This window comes from Misgurnus anguillicaudatus, chromosome 18 (genome assembly GCF_027580225.2).
Source record: "Misgurnus anguillicaudatus chromosome 18, ASM2758022v2, whole genome shotgun sequence".
NCBI lineage: Eukaryota > Metazoa > Chordata > Actinopteri > Cypriniformes > Cobitidae > Misgurnus > Misgurnus anguillicaudatus.
In genome coordinates, this window is record NC_073354.2 from 24,026,080 (window position 1) to 24,042,290 (window position 16,211).

General features: G+C 37.8%; 1 protein-coding gene across 5 annotated transcripts in view; it reads right to left on the reverse strand.

The window, feature by feature from the left end:
• Window positions 1–16,211, reverse strand: part of adgb (androglobin) — a 52,147-nt gene that overhangs the window by 2,747 nt on the left and 33,189 nt on the right. For 4 of the 5 annotated variants that reach the window (XM_055186555.2, XM_055186556.2, XM_055186557.2 and 1 more), the window contains 11 exons: window positions 16,029–16,151; window positions 13,563–13,656; window positions 13,134–13,265; window positions 11,575–11,728; window positions 11,289–11,476; window positions 10,953–11,119; window positions 8,247–8,356; window positions 7,291–7,402; window positions 789–952; window positions 359–514; window positions 193–271 (listed from right to left, as the gene is read on the reverse strand). In XM_055186555.2, the coding sequence (XP_055042530.2) occupies window positions 193–271; window positions 359–514; window positions 789–952; window positions 7,291–7,402; window positions 8,247–8,356; window positions 10,953–11,119; window positions 11,289–11,476; window positions 11,575–11,728; window positions 13,134–13,265; window positions 13,563–13,656; window positions 16,029–16,151 (1,479 nt within the window). Of the gene's footprint in view, window positions 1–192; window positions 272–358; window positions 515–784; window positions 953–7,290; window positions 7,403–8,246; window positions 8,357–10,952; window positions 11,120–11,288; window positions 11,477–11,574; window positions 11,729–13,133; window positions 13,266–13,562; window positions 13,657–16,028; window positions 16,152–16,211 lie in introns of those variants that run through there. The other variant, XM_055186559.2, reaches the window with a different exon arrangement.

The window sequence follows — 16,211 nt, forward strand, 5'->3', positions numbered from 1 at the left end:
ATTTACTTGCATAAAGAAGGCGTTGGTGTGGAAACATTTTGATAGTTTAAACACAGCACATTACTATTTCACATAACGGCAGGTGTTAAGTGAATAGGCAGCCAGTTTTTGCACCAAACAAAAATTCATATGAGCAACGGTTAAGTGAATCCTCCCCCCTGGTGTGTACGTATTTGTATCTTTGTGTGTAACCTGTCTCAGCTGTGATAGGCTCTTTGCCCTCCGCATTTGCTTGTAGCTCTTTGAGATAGCGCAGCCGGTTCTGATGAGCCTTCAGGACAAATCAAAACCAGTTACAGATAAGACTGCTTGTGCACACAGAGCGGATGTAGCTTTGCAGTGGATTTAGCTTTAGTACCTTTGCTGCTCTGCCGGGCTCAGCAGTTTCCCAGGCCAGTTTCATCGCTCTGATTTCCTCTAGTTTCTCGGTGTCTTTCTTTACCTCTATAGTTCCTGCTTTACTTTGGTCACTCACCACACGTAGGGTCCAGTGGGGCTTAGTTGCATCCAAATTCTGCACACATAACATATGTGCAGGAATTTATTGTAGCTTTAAATTCCCACATTGTGTGTAAATAAAGTACTGTAGATTGGCTGATTTGTGCAAAATTAAAAAAAATTAAAATTAAAATGCTTGTTATGCAGCACGTACACTGTTGGGAGGGAAATCTGTTTTTTTATTTAACATATTAAATATGAAAGAAGGTCTTTTTGATAGTAAAAATAGGGATGAAAGATTAAAATATAAGGTGGGATTTAACACAACACAAAGACACACACATACTCACACTGACTTGGCCCATAGTGAAGCTCGACTTGGATGTTAGTTTGTCTTTGTCCTTTTCTCGTTCCTTGACCTTGTGTGTTGATTTAGGAGCAGATTTCTGGCCATCTTTGTTTTGCTGATCTGCACCAACAGATGCAGAAGTGCCGTCCAAAAAATCCCCAAACACTGCCAATATTAAACAGAGAGATTAAACAGATAAAATTTAAAGTGAGCCATATGTTTTTTAATATACCTAAACAACAGAAAATGTAGAAAATATATTAAAAAACGCACTTTAAATCACTTTGGATACCAGCATTGTAAGTGTGTCATTTTTCAATGTTTCAACATTTCTTAACTTACTCTCTACTCCTTTCTTAACACAATGTAATGTGCAGAAAAGTGTATGTATATACAGCGGGGAAAATAAGTATTTGACACATCAGCATTTTTATCAGTAAGGGGATTTCTAAGTGGGCTATTGGCACAAAATTTTATACACATTTAAGTATACAAGTTGAGTCATAATAAATAAAGTGAAATGACACATGGAATAAGTATTGAACACATGAAGAGAACAAGGGGCAAAATGGCATAGAAAGCCAGGAGATCGTCTTAAATCTGTCAGTACTGAGAGAGAAACCCTGCCCACTATCAGTACTAATTGATATCAGCTGCTTCAGTGCTAATTGATGGCCTATAAAGGCTTCTCATTACACAGGAGGCACACAGGAAAGACTTCATGATGTGGAAAAGCAAAGAACTCTCTCAAGATCTTCGTAATCCTATTGTTGAAAAGCATTTTAATGGGAATGGTTATAGGTGCATTTCCAGAATGCTGAATGTTCCTGTGAGCAGTGTGGGGGCCATTATCCAGAAATGGGAAGAGCATCACTTCACCATAAACCGGCCACGATCAGGTGCTTCACATAAGATCCCTGTCCGAGAAGTCCAAAGAATAATCAGGAGGCAAAACTTCAGGAAGACCTTGCATCAGCAGATACTGTTGTTTCAAAGAAAACTATAAGCAATGCACTGAACCGCCATGACATCCATGCACGCTCACCACTCAAGACTCCATTGCTGAACAAAAAGCATGTTAGAGGCTCGGTTAAAGTTTGCGAAAGAGATTATTGGGAGACTATAGTATGGTCAGATGAAAGCAAAATTGAACTTTTTGTCCTTCATTCTACACACCATGTTTGGAGAGGAAATGGCACTGCCCACCGCCCCAAGAACACCATACCAACAGTTAAGGTTGCGGGTGGAAGCATCATGGTTTGGGGCTGGTTATCAGCAAGGGGTACTGGCAGACTTCATATTATTGAAGGCAGGATGAATGGAGAACTGTATCTGGACATTCTGGATAAAAATCTGCTGCCATCTACCAGAAAGATGAAAATGAAAAGGGGGTGGACATTTCAGCAAGATAATGATCCCAAACACAAGGCCAAGGAAACAATGAAGTGGTTTCAAAGAAAAAAAAAATCAAGTTTCTTGAATGGCCCAGTGAGAAAACTGAAGATCAAAGTTCATAAAAGAGGACCATTTGTGTGGAAGAATGGCCAGAATCACTCCTGAGAAATGCAGACGACTGGTCTCTCCATACAAGAGGCGTCTAGAAGCTGTAATCACCACAGCAAAGGCTTTTCTACAAAGTATTAAATAAAGTGTGTTCAATATTTATTCCCTGTGTCATTTCACTTTATTTATTATGACTCAACTTGTATACTTAAATGTTCTGATTTATTTGTATGAATTCAATATTTGGCTTGATGGCTACATCTGGTGGACATTTTGTGTCAATAGCCCACTTAGAAATCCCCTTACTGATAAAAATGCTGATGTGCCAAATACTTATTTTCCCCGCTTTATATATATATATATATATTTATATGCACTGTTGTGTTTTTATTTGACCACCCCAACACTGCAGTATCGGCTCAACCAATGGTGTGAGTATGGGGTGTAACTGACCAGTGCCAGGAAAGGGAGCAATTTATGAAAAATGTCTAAAAATATATTTTTTTTGCTAAATATTATTTTTGGACTAGCATTGCAGAGGTTTCACATTTTAAAATGTTTCATGTAAAGCCTCATATTGCTGTTAGAACTACACATGAATTTGTAAATCCTGCTAGATGGCAGTATTGCTCTATTAAATAAAAGCTGAACACACAAAAACCCTTAATCACATTTACCTTCTATTGACTTTCTATTTATAAGGGCACATCCTCCTGAACAGTTTACTTAGGGCTCCTGCAGTATCCATAAGGACATCACAGCATCCTGATCACTGATTTAATCTGAAGTCCAGCCATGCTCTCTGACAGACAAGTGTTACTGAAATGTCACTATTTATCAACCTCACTCTCTGTGTCTTGACACTGAATCAATATAACAGAAAGCTATTTTAGATATGTCCAGCAATGTCTAATGCAATGTTATGCACTGCCAATCGCTCTTTAAATAATTGGAATACACTATCATAGTGCCTGCATACATTTAACAGTTTATCTTTTATGGGAACATTCATCTATTTTATAATAAAAAGTTATATAATAAAGAATTATGGGAATCTCCAATATTGCTTTATTATATTACTGTACAATGGCTCCCTCACGTGTGCATTATGCATATACTAAAAAACACACAGAATTATTTGCAAGACATGTGCAAACCAAAAGAAGAGAGAAAAGCTAATGTACACACGCAGTGAGCATTAAAGTAAGCATGTGAGAATGGAGGTCATTTAAGATGAAAAACAAGGAACCTTCATACAGAAGGATCATCCATATAAAAGGCTGACGGGCATGCATCAGATTCAGCCTGCTTGTCCGGGTTCCCATGTGTATTTATTGATTGGTGTGTGGTAACTGTGCTCAGGGTGGATCCTGGTCTACAGGGAGCCACTCAACTGGGTTAATTCAATTCTCTTCTCTCCAGAAATACTTCCCAGGGCACCAGAGGCCAAGAGCCAACTTCATTTGACTTCTCATTGACCCATTTACAAAAGCTTATTGTGAGATGAAACGAGAGACACGCGTGACGTACATGCTTGTGAACGTAGATTCCAAAAATAGTACTCACACGTGGATATACTGTACATATTTGAACCTGTCCTCCTTCCATGGGTCATTTATGCAAGCAGTTTATTACAACCTACTGTATAGTTACGTTTTAAAGGATTAGTCAATTTTTTATCCAAATAATTTACTCACCACAATGTCATCCAAAATGTTGATGTCTTTCTTTGTTCAGTCGAGAAGAAAGTATGTTTTTTGATGAAAACATTCCAGAATTTCCTCATTTTAATGAACTTTAATGGACCCCAATACTTAACAGTTTTAATGCAGTTTAAAATTGTAGTTTTAAAGGACTCTAAACAATCCCAAACGAGGCATAAGGGTCTTATCTAGAGAAACGATTGTGATTTTTGGCAAGAAAAAATAAAAATATGCACTTTTAAACCATAACTTCCCGCCTTCCTCTGGTCCTGTGACGCGCCAGCGCGACCTCATGTAATAAGTCATCATGTCAAGAGGTCACGGATGTCGAATCGAAACTACGCCCCAGTGTTTACAAGTGTGGAGAAAAAGGACCGTTCCGACGTTGTTGTATGTCGAATGAAAATAATTAATGTCTTTTTGTCAGTTTATTGTTTAAAATGGTCCGCAAATGTGCATTTCATATGTGTGACACGTGACCTTTTGACGTCATTACGCAATTATGTGAGGTCGCGCTGGCTTGTCACATAGCCAAGCCAAAAAAAATTCTTGCCAAAATGACAATCGTTTCCCTAGATAAGACCCTTATGCCTTGTTTCGGACCATTTAGAGTCCTTTCAAACTGCGTTAAAAAACTGCAATTTTAAACTGCATTAAAACTGTTACGGGTTGGGGTCCATTAAAGTCCATTAAAATGAGAAAAATCCTGGAATGTTTTCCTCAAAAAACATAATTTCTTCTCGAATGAACAAATAAAGACATCAACAGTTTGAATGACATGGTGGTGAGTAAATTATCTGGATTTTTTTTAAGAAAATTGACTATTCCTTTAAAGTTAAGCGCTTTCAAGTTGGTGTAAATAACAACTGTTGTGTTGCGTGTCATCAAGAAATGACAGCACACCACTGATATTGGTTTAACCAAGTGGTTCTGAAACTTTTCAGGGCGCGGACCCCCTTGTGTAGGGTTCATCCCTTCAGCCCAAAGAAAAGTCATGACATAAAACAACGTGGAATTTTAATTAAAAAAAAACAAAAACATTTAATTATACATTGCAGTGCTGTTGACCAATGTTTAATTACACAAAATCTATGATAAATTAATGTATTTTATTTTATCAAATGTCAAAAAAACTGGGGCCCCTGGCGGCCCCTAGTTTTAGAACCACTGGTTCCAACCTTACTTCCCTGTGCATACCAATTATGGATCCAGCATTCAAAGGCCTCTAAAGCTTATACACAAGACGACTTCTTCACAGTGCATAATACATTCCCACTTTTGATCAACGGTGATAAAATGTGCTAAATGCTAACTTGTTTGTTAGCAAATATAAAAAGAGGGTGCAAGTCGTTCGCATCTTATGAAATATACATTGCATATTTTATGAATACAAAAAAAAAACAAGGAAAACAATTAAAATCAGGGGATCAGGATCATAAAAGAATCTTGATGTGAGTACTGGACACAGGCCATCATGCAAAGTAGCTCATCTACATCAACCCTAGTGCCCGATCAAAACACACACATAGCTAATAGACTCGCTCTCTCCTTCATCATCATCTCCTTCCTCCTCTCTCTATCCATCTCAATTCTTCACATTTCCATTTCTATGAGCTTGCTGCTTATTCATTTTTCTCGGCAAAATCAAGGTTATTTGCAACTCATCCGCCTAGCGGACCACAGCAAATGATCTCATGTCATCAGTCCAAGGCCAAAGCAAATCACGTTTTCCTATTTACCACAAGCAGATGAATTCAGTAGGCCTCCATTACACATGTGAAGACCAGCTCTCGGTTAATGAAAGAAGCGCAGGTGGGATGGGAGTCATTGCATGGATTCAAATCACACAGACCTAATGGTTGCTATCATTTACAGTAATGAAGACGAAATAAGCAGTGAAAAAATATTTCTATAATATAAGCTGGAGTTTGCAAAATAATAAAATTGAAACTATAAATGGGTCAGACAATACAAACAAAAACAATCTTGAATGACTGAAATTACTCATATTTTCAATCAGTGCTGCAAGGTTGGTTTACTTCATCTTCCATGGCTGACGTCTATAATTGGTGTACAACTCTCTTTTCAAAAAGACACAAGCAAACAAACTAAAACACCCAATCAGACATCCAATCAATATAAAAACAACCTCAGTTTAAATTTTCCATGTGATGTTTTGGAGAATGTAGGTCAAAAAATTGACATCACAGTAACATAACAATGTGCAGCTCTTCTGAGGCTATGTTAACACGACAACGATGTAGTGAAAAACAAAAAAGTCTTGTGTGCACACAAGTGTATACACTGTATTTTTCATGTGTCAGGCCAGTAGATGGCGATGTTACCTTGTAAAGCAGCACTACACACCTGCGCACATACACATACTTCTAAAGAGCAATAAATACAAACAACGAAGACGGCACAAGCATTGAGCAGTTTTGTTTAGATGGACCATGCGGTTGGGTTATTACTACAAGTGACCCTGGACTATAAAGCGTCAAACTTTTATAAACTTTGTTGGAGAGGTGTTAAAGGTACAGTATGGGTATTTTAGCAGCATCTAGTGCTGGGATTGCAAACTGCAACTAATGTCAATTTCAAAACGCAATGAGATGCTACGGTAGCTGCTACAGGACAAACATGTCATCATTTGAGACAACAGTTTGCCCATTTAGGGCTACTGTAGAAACATGACAGCGACTTTCATGTATGGAGACCCCCAGTGTACGTATGTAGCAGTGGCGGCTGGTGACTTCTTTTTTCGAGGGCGCACGATGCGAAGTTCGTCACAACATGTATGTAGCCCGTCATGTGTGTGGTTCGTAATTTCAAAATATGTGTTCTGCGCGTTGAGTGAACCTATGTGCATCACGTGTCTTGTCCAAACAAGTGCCTGCTGCAGATGCGTCGTAAGTATTTTGTGAACGTGAGTGTCTCTTTTATCATAAACGGTTTTGATGCATGTGTAGCAGGCACTTATTTTGACAAAACACGTGATGCACATGGTTCACATGATGCAACAAACACATATTTTGAAAACACGAGCAACACACATGACACTCCGAACACATATTTTGAATTTGCGCCCCTCGGATGAGCAGTCATGAGCCGCCACTGGTATGAAGATAAAAATGGCTCATTCTAAGGCAATAAAAACAATTCAGTGTATCGTAAATGACAAATCATAAGGCAATCTTTGAAACTAGACAAACAGATAAAATGTATACATTGACAGCACCATAAGTCACTTTTGATAAAGGTGTCAGCTAAATGCAAGTGAAAATGTAACTGCTATACCTTTCATTTCATTGCGCTCCTCGTCTCTGAGATTCTGGATGAAGGAGGCAAGAGATTCATCTAAAGGCCAGCTTTCCTGCAACACCTCCGCCTGAATACAATACTTATGAACCTGAAGACACACACAAGCAAAAGTCTGAGTCATGTTATGTACTGTATGAACAAAAGGAAACAATAGAAATCAACCATCCATATCCACACATATACTTAACTCTTTCCCTGCCATTGACGAGTTATCTTGTCTTTTAAGTGTAAATATTTGCATAAAAAATGTGTTTTCATGTTAATCTGCAATACCGAGATTTTCCACTAGATGGCACACTTACGCAATTTATGAAAAAACTGAAGCCAAAACGTTATTTAATAATTTTAAACTTGTATACTAATTGTATGTTTTGATAATAGTTCTGAATCTGATCTCTGCAAAATTCCTTAAAAAAAAAAAGCAATTATATCAGCTTTTTGCTAAAGAAAAATTATTTTAAAAGAAAAATACCCATATTTAAGAGTTTATGCGCAGAGAAAAATAAAAATAGGATCAAAACGTTTTTTTCTCATTTTGTTTGTTTGTTTGAAAGCAGAGGGTTTGTGTTTAAATATTTTAGAGGAAACTTTTCAACAAATGGCTAGTGGGGATTGATAATACACCAGATATGTTTGGTCACCACGTGTTGTGTTTTGGATGCCCGTCTGCACCATTGGACTGTGGTGCGCAAGTGTCCCCATGACCAGAACTTGACCATATTAAACTTAACCAGCTTCAACCAGTTCAACCACCTCTATAAGAAAAGGTGAGCTGGTAGATTAGTGGTAATCAGCACTAAAACATGAGAACTAATGCTGGCCTATGTTGATCCTTCCAGCAGAGAATGTTAAAATCTTAGAGGTTAAGTAACTACCAAACACTCACACACAACTACACATAAATAACAGCAGCTGTGTGTTGTGACAGGTACCAGTGTGTCCGTAGGGTGCCGGTCACTCCCTTCCTTTCCTCCTGTCAGAGTCCCTTCTGCTGTAAGGCTGCCCTGATCCTGCCTCGCCCCCGTTTGGGCCACAGAACCGCCTGCAACCAGCAAACACACGCATGAATACCCTATAAATACACTGAAGAGCTGGCAGAGCCAGGCTGTAGCTAAGTAACTGAGACAGTGACTTTATAAAGTGAATATGTGTTAAGACAAAATGTGGGGTGGGTGGACAAGAAGACTTAAGACTAAAGAAAGAGAAAGAAGTACAAACTATTCCTGAAGTTGGTGTGAGTCTAGATATATTACTAGATGGCTTGTGTAAGAATGGGTGTGTGCATCCGAATATTCTCATTTCTGGGTGTGAAAATGTGAGCATACGTAAATAGGCCTGTTTTCATGTGTCTGTCCATACGTTTGAATGTATATTGACAGTGGCCATAACTATTGAACAGTACACTGAAGCTACTTGTTAAAAGGTATTCCATAACAATAATTGCAAAACAAAATATCACAACATGTGGCAAACAAATTATGCAAACAAACAAAAAAAATCTTAAAGGGTAATGGTGCTATCTATATTAAATGCAAATTTGGTGTGATATTGTGTCATGTAATGCAATACAATTCCTACATTTTCATACATGTGGCTCAAATATCCAAACAATCTTTGATGCATCTTTAACCTGATTAACTCTATGCGAAGGAGATGTGTTGCACTGCGTGTGGTTTTGGACCCCCTGCCCCCCAATACAGTAAAACTGCCATTTTAAAATGGCCTTTTATTGTGGTCAGCCTAAGGCACACCTGTGCAATAATCATGCTGCCTAATCAGCATCTTAATATGCCACACCTGTGAGGTGGATGGATTATTAAGTGCTCACTAACTGGCTTAAATGTCCAAACTAGGGCTGTAACGATATATCGTGTGTCCCATCAAAAAGACTCTGCATCGCGATTCTGTGTTTCATGTGCAGCTTGTGCGTGTATTATGGCGTTTTGGTCAGTAAGAAGTCCGTTATTAATCTAAAATCATTATGAGTCTGATACAGTGGCCTCAAGGTGCAAATATAAATTACAATGGTAAATTACTTATTTACAAGATTAAAAACAAATTTACAAGTTTTTTTAAACAAATTTACACGGTTTTTTTTAACAAATTTGCAATGAGTGAACAAATGTACAAGTTTTTGTAACAAATTTACAATGAGCGAACAAATTACAAGTTTTTTAACAAATTTACAATGAGTGAACAAATATACAAGTTTTTTAACAAATTTACAATGAGTGAATAACTGTACAAGTTTTTTTTAACAAATTTACAAGTTTTTTAACAAATGTACAATGAGTGAACAAATATACAAGTTTTTTAACAAATGTACAATGAGTGAACAAATATACAAGTTTTTTAGCAAATTTACAATGAGTGAACAAATGTACACGTTTTTAACAAATTTACAATGAGTGAATAAATGTACAAATTTTCTTAACAAATTTACAATGAGTGAACAAATGTACAAGTTTTTGTAACAAATTTACAATGAGCGAACAAATTACAAGTTTTAAAACAAATTTACGTTTATTACGGAAAGGGTAGGTACAATACGCTGACGTCACGCATCCGAGCCTCCAGTGGGAAGAAACCCGGAAGTATCGCCGTGAATCACATGAGAGTTGTGAATGCGATGTTGTGTATTAGGCTGTACATCCTATTAACGAAAAGGGAGTGATAATATATAACCTTTCATCGCTTCCGAAGTAACTTAAAGGGATATTGGACCTTATTTTCAGGTAAGTGAAATAGTTTTAGTTAGCTAACGGTAGCTTTCCAAGTTGCACACGTTTTTGATGGCAGTAATCAAAATAATTCACTGACTTTCTCATTAGATTACAGACAACACGAGAGGGTGCTTCAAACTTTTTAATCAGGACTGCATTGTTCGTTTGCTCCCAGGGTTACATAGACTGAAACGGGAAGCGTGACGAGTTTGTTTACATGGTGCTGTAACGTAAATTTGTTTTAAAACTTGTAATTTTGTTCGCTCATTGTAAATTTGTTAAAAAAAAATTTAATTTTGTTTTCGCTTATTGTAAATTTGTTTAAATACTTGTAAATTTGTTTAAATACTTGTAAATTTGTTTAAAAACTTGTACTTTTGTTCGCCCATTGTAAATTTGTTTAAACACTTGTAAATTTGTTAACAATTTTTTTACATTTATTCACTCATTGTAAATTTGTTAAAAAACTTGTACATTTGTTAAAAAACTTGTAAATTTGTTTTAAAAAAATTACATTTGTTTTTAATCTTGTAAATAAGTCATTTACCATTGTAATTTATTTTTACCTTTCCAGGCCACGGCAGTCTGAGTCGTTTATAACGTGCATTTAAAAAAGTTAAACAAAATCATTCAAAATATTCTTTATTATCATGAAAATACCTGAAACAATCTGAAGAACGGCGATATACATATTCCTGTAGACATTTCCTGAAATAGGGTTTGTAATGCTACTTTTTCTGTTGCACAATTGGATTTTCTGCACGAGAGCGCCCCCTGGCGTTTGGATGTGGCGGCATTTCACCGTAATTCATTCAAATTCATTAATTGAGAAAACACACATTTGCACGATAAATCGTTACAGCCCTAGTCCAAACACTCTTTGATGCATCTTTAGAAGTGTGTTTGTGTACAAACCATTGCCGGCTAAGAAGCAGTAGACTGGGATGATGACATGGCCTTTGCCCTGGTTGCTGATGACCTCTTTTTCATTGTCTAAGATACTCAGTTTAATGTAGACATCTGATTGTGAAGTCTGAAACTGCACAGTAGCACTGTGATCACTGGAGACTTTTACCATATGTCTGGCAGGAAAAACAAACACATCTAGTTTAGATCGATCTTGATGCAACGTTATTTCAAACAGTAATGATTCATTGTAATAGCATATGTTGTGTGGTTCAGAAGCCTGCAGTGTTTAGAACTTTAGATGCACAAACTGTAAATTACTATAAATCTGATGTGTGTGCTAACCTGGAGATGATGTTCTTTCTATTAGGGATGTAGTAACCTTTTAACTCTTTAACAGAGAAGTTATTGTTTGGTGTTTCTTTAGCCAGCTTTGGTACTGGTTCTCGGGAGCCAATCAGACGCATGCACCATTTTCCTCCCGACAGGGGTGTGTCTCCAGTATGTGCCTCAGCAACAAACGTGTAACCACTCTACAGAGTGTAAACCATAATAACAATTGATTACACAAATTACTGTAGATGTTACATATGGAATGAGGTTTCTCAAATCCATTTAACAAAAAACATACCTTATTTGGGGTGTACAGGTGTGGCTCTACCCTGTTAAAGACTCGGGGGATTTCCTCTAAAGTGTCATTATTTATGACATGCAAAATACATACAGGGAGAGGAGAGTAGATCTTGGGAACAAGAACCATGTTCTTATGAACATGAAACACCTCCCTAGCGAAGATAGACATTCAAATTGGCTTCATTAAATAAATACACTATGGAAAATTGATCATAAGTTCAGTGCATGTATACAAAATATACCATGAAATCTCAATTTTAGGGCTTTAATCAATGTACAGTATTATATTCACCTTATTTATACAGTTTATTGTACACCTTAATATTGACAAAATCTATCTATCTACACTACAGAATCTCCCTGCCTGCCTATCTGTCTGTCTGTTTGTTTTTCTGTCAATATGCCTATCTGTCTGTCTATCCATTCATATATTTGTCCGTCTGTTAAACTACCTATATGTCTGTCTGTCTGTCTGTTTATCTGTCAATATGCCTATCTGTCTGTCTATCCATTCATCTCTCTGTCAGTCCGTTTATCTATCTGTCTGTCTGTCTGTCTGTCTGTCTGTCTGTCTGTCTGCCTGCCTGCCTGCCTGTCTGTCTTTCCATCTATCCATCCATCTATCTAACTACCTACTTATATGCCCATCTGTCTGCCTGTCTGTCTGTTTATCTATCTACCTATATGAATATCTGTCTGTTTATCTGTCAATATGCCTATCTGCCTGTCTGTCTGTCCATCCCTCCATCCATCTAACTAACTACCTATATGCCTGTCTGTCCATCCATCCATCTAACTACCTACCTATATGCCTGCCTATCTGCCTGCCTGTCTGTTTATCTATCTACCTATATGCCTGTCTGTCTGTTTTTCTGTCAATATGCCTATCTGTCTTTCTGTCTGTCCGTCCATCCATCCATCTAACTAACTACCTATATGCCTGTCTGCCTGCCTGTCTGTCTGTCTATCTACCTATATGCATGTCTGTCTTTCCGTCTATCCATCCATCCATCTATCTAACTAACTACCTATATGCCTGCCTGTCTGTTTATCTACCTATATGCATGTCTGTCTATCCATCCATCTATCTAACTACCTACCTATATGCCTGTCTGTCTGTCGGCCTGCCTGTCTGTCTACCTATATGCATGTATGTCTGTCTGTCCGTCCATCCATCCATCCATTGAACTACCTACCTATATGCCTGCCTATCTGCCTACCTGTCTGTCTATCTATACACCTATATGCCTGTCTGTTTGTTTATCTATCTACCTATATGCCAGTCTGTCTGTTTATCTATCTACCTATATGCATATCTGTCTGTTTATCTGTCAATATGCCTATCTGTCTCTCTCTCTGTCTGTCCATCCATCCATCTAACTACCTACCTATATGCCTGTCTGTCTGTCTGTCTGTCTGTCTGCCTGCCTGCCTGTCTGTCTGTCTGTCTGTCTGTCTGTCTATCTATCTATCTATCTATCTATCTATCTATCTGAAAAGAACACTTTTTGTGTGTCAGAAAAGACAGTCATTCAGTTAAAAATGAGTGATCCTGACCTGAAGATCAAAATCCAGGAGTTTGCCACCTCTGGTACAGGTACTGAATAGTCAGTGAATGTTATTCTGTTGCACTCATCTTCTCTGCAAGGGTAGAGCTCTGCTATTCCTTCACCATTATCAACCATGTGTCTACAGAAGCACACACACACTTAGTTTTTTAGAAAGATTCAAAGAGACAAAAATGACCTATGACACTCAGACTGTCAGAGTTGGCTAGGTTAGGCTACAGAGAGAACAGAGAGAAGATACCACCCACCCACTGAGCTCAGACACATGCCACATTTACCCCTCAGGACAAAGGTCACTCACTACAGACCCGCCCCATAACTAAAGCCAGACACACACAGTAAACAGCAGATGGTACCACCACAAGAAACGACAGTGAAAGAATGATGGAGAAATTATTCTTCAAAATAAATAATTCACCTCAGCAAAGCTACAGCATGTTTCTCTAAATCTGACTCCACAGAAACCCACATCTCCTCCAGAGTCTTTGTGACACTCAGATTTTCCTTGGTGCCTAAGAACAAACACACAATAAGCACTCATAAAAAATACACAGCATGCATGGAGCTTGTAGCTGTGGGTGTGTGGAGAGACTAAACAGCATAGTTTGACTGGACCAGTTTACCACTGTCAGAAATTGTCTAATCCATCCAAACACAGCCTAGATATAGCCTAACCATCTAATCATAAATAAAATAAAATAAATAAAACAAAGGACCTTGTAATCACAGGCCACAATCAGCAACCTGATCACTTCTATTCGAAGGAGATGCGTTGCACTGCGTGTGGTTTTGGACTCCCCAATACAGTAAGACAGCACATTTTAAAATGGCCTTTTATTGTGGTCAGCCTAAGGCACACCTGTGCAACAATCATGCTGCCTCTTACTATGCCACACCTGTGAGGTGGATGAATTATCTCGGCAAATGAGAAGTGCTCACTAAGACTTATTTAGACAGTGAACAATATTTGAGAGAAATAGGCCTTTTGTGTACATAAAAGGCTTAGATCTTTGAGGTCACCTCATGAAAAATATAGGCAAAAACAAAAGTGTTACATTTATAATTTTGTTCAGTGTATTTTGGCTAAACGTGGGTTACTCATTGACTACATCAGGTCTATAGTTAACCTAGACGGTGAAATCACGGCTATTGCTTGCTGTGTACCCTGCTGTCAGATGGCCTTAAACTTGGCAAAAACCTCAGCTCTTGCTAAATTTACATACTTGTGTCTGTAAATAAGAGCTAGAAAGAAATCTGTTACTATGGCAGGCAGACAACAAACCAATATGAAGCTTATTTGTGAATGAAAGTAATATCAAATCACTTTTCAGAAGAAATCGAAGACACACCGGAGAATAAATGTGAACTGCCGCATCCCTCACACCGGAGCATTCATTCAAAACTGTGAAACCAATCCACGGTTTAGTAGCAAATCATTCATAGCCTATTTGAAAAGAGTCCTGTTCATCTGCGTATGAATGCCGAATAAATGGGTTGTTTGAGGTAAAAAGCGCTTGATGAGCAAACGTTTATGAAGAGTGCTCGAGTTTTATGACTGAAAGCTTTAAGCTTCCGGGATGCAATACGTTTTTTTTTTAAGTAATACACGTTATCTTGTTTAGTCAATTTACTTAGTCCCTTAGTCACACATCTTTTCTGTAAAATGTTGTTTATCTCTGTCTTAAATGGCACCTCCAGGCAATTTTAATAGGGTGGCCAAATGGGGGTTGAAAGTAATTTGTAACCTTATCTATGCAAACAAACACAAGACATATTTTAATAGATTTAATCACTTGATATTGGGTTTACATGAGAAGACAAGACCTAAACTCATCCCTATTCAAGGGACTCAAGGGAATTAATATTTAAATTAGAATATGTTGTAAACATGCTTATTTTTTATAAATGTAACTTTAAAGCAGACATCACAAGCCCTGCAGAATGGTTCCAGTGGCATGCAACAGCTCGCACATGAGTAAAAAAGGAAAGCATGTTCATGCTCTTTGAATTTTGACAAGTGTTTCTCTTTTTCCCCTATCTCTCTCATCCTCTGTCACTCGGGTGATGCTGGGAGGTATGGAGATGGAGAGGTGTGTTATTCTCTCTGCTGTCATACTTACTTGGAGTGACTGGCAGCTTCATTGATAAATATAAGCTCCAGGGCCTTGCAGCAGAGAGTTTATCTCTCTCACACGCAAATATAACACACAATACATATGTAAGATATAACTGGACACAAGTGAATGGGTCAGAATAAGACTGTTGGCCATCTAAAAGTATTTAGTCTCTATGATCCCCATTTACTGTACACATTTAGATTATTCGCGATTAATCGTATACAAAATAAAAGTTTGTGTTTCCATAATATATGTGTGTGTGTACTGTGTGTAATTATTATGTAAATATACTGTAAATACACAAACATTCATTTATATATTTAAGAAACATTTACATTTACAAACTTTCATTTTGCATGCAATTAATCGCGATTAATCGTTTGACAGCCCTACATGGCTCTGGTTTGGGTAATCTTATCTCCAAAGAAAAGATGTAAACAGGTAAAACAGGGTCCCAAATGTGTTGTGATCTGATTACAATGACCAAATTTGGAGATAGATGAAAATTCATGTGAGTGCATTCCACTAGTGAAGAATAAAAAACGCCCTATTGTGTCTCAGACAACATCAAAGAACATCTATACTATAAACTACTTCCCTAAAACAATGGTTATAAACTTTGCTAGTTATGTTGGGGTAAAAGAAGACCAGAATAATCTCAAGACTAAAAAAGATGACTCAAATGATCAAAACCCCTGTCATGGTGATCACGTATCAGGGAAGAATGTTGTTAAGGTCACTGAGGGAGTGTTAAGTCTTGACTTTACCTGGTCTTGCTGCCGTGAGTATTTCTCTGACCAAGTATCCCTTCCAACCTGCCTGTAGGACAGCAGCTGCCTGCATTTCCTTGTCAGTGACCTGCCTGCCGTTCCATCCCTCAGGGTTGCTTTCTAACACATAAAAGATGGGCTCATGAGTCACTTGCTATGTGATCTGTAAGATACAGGAAC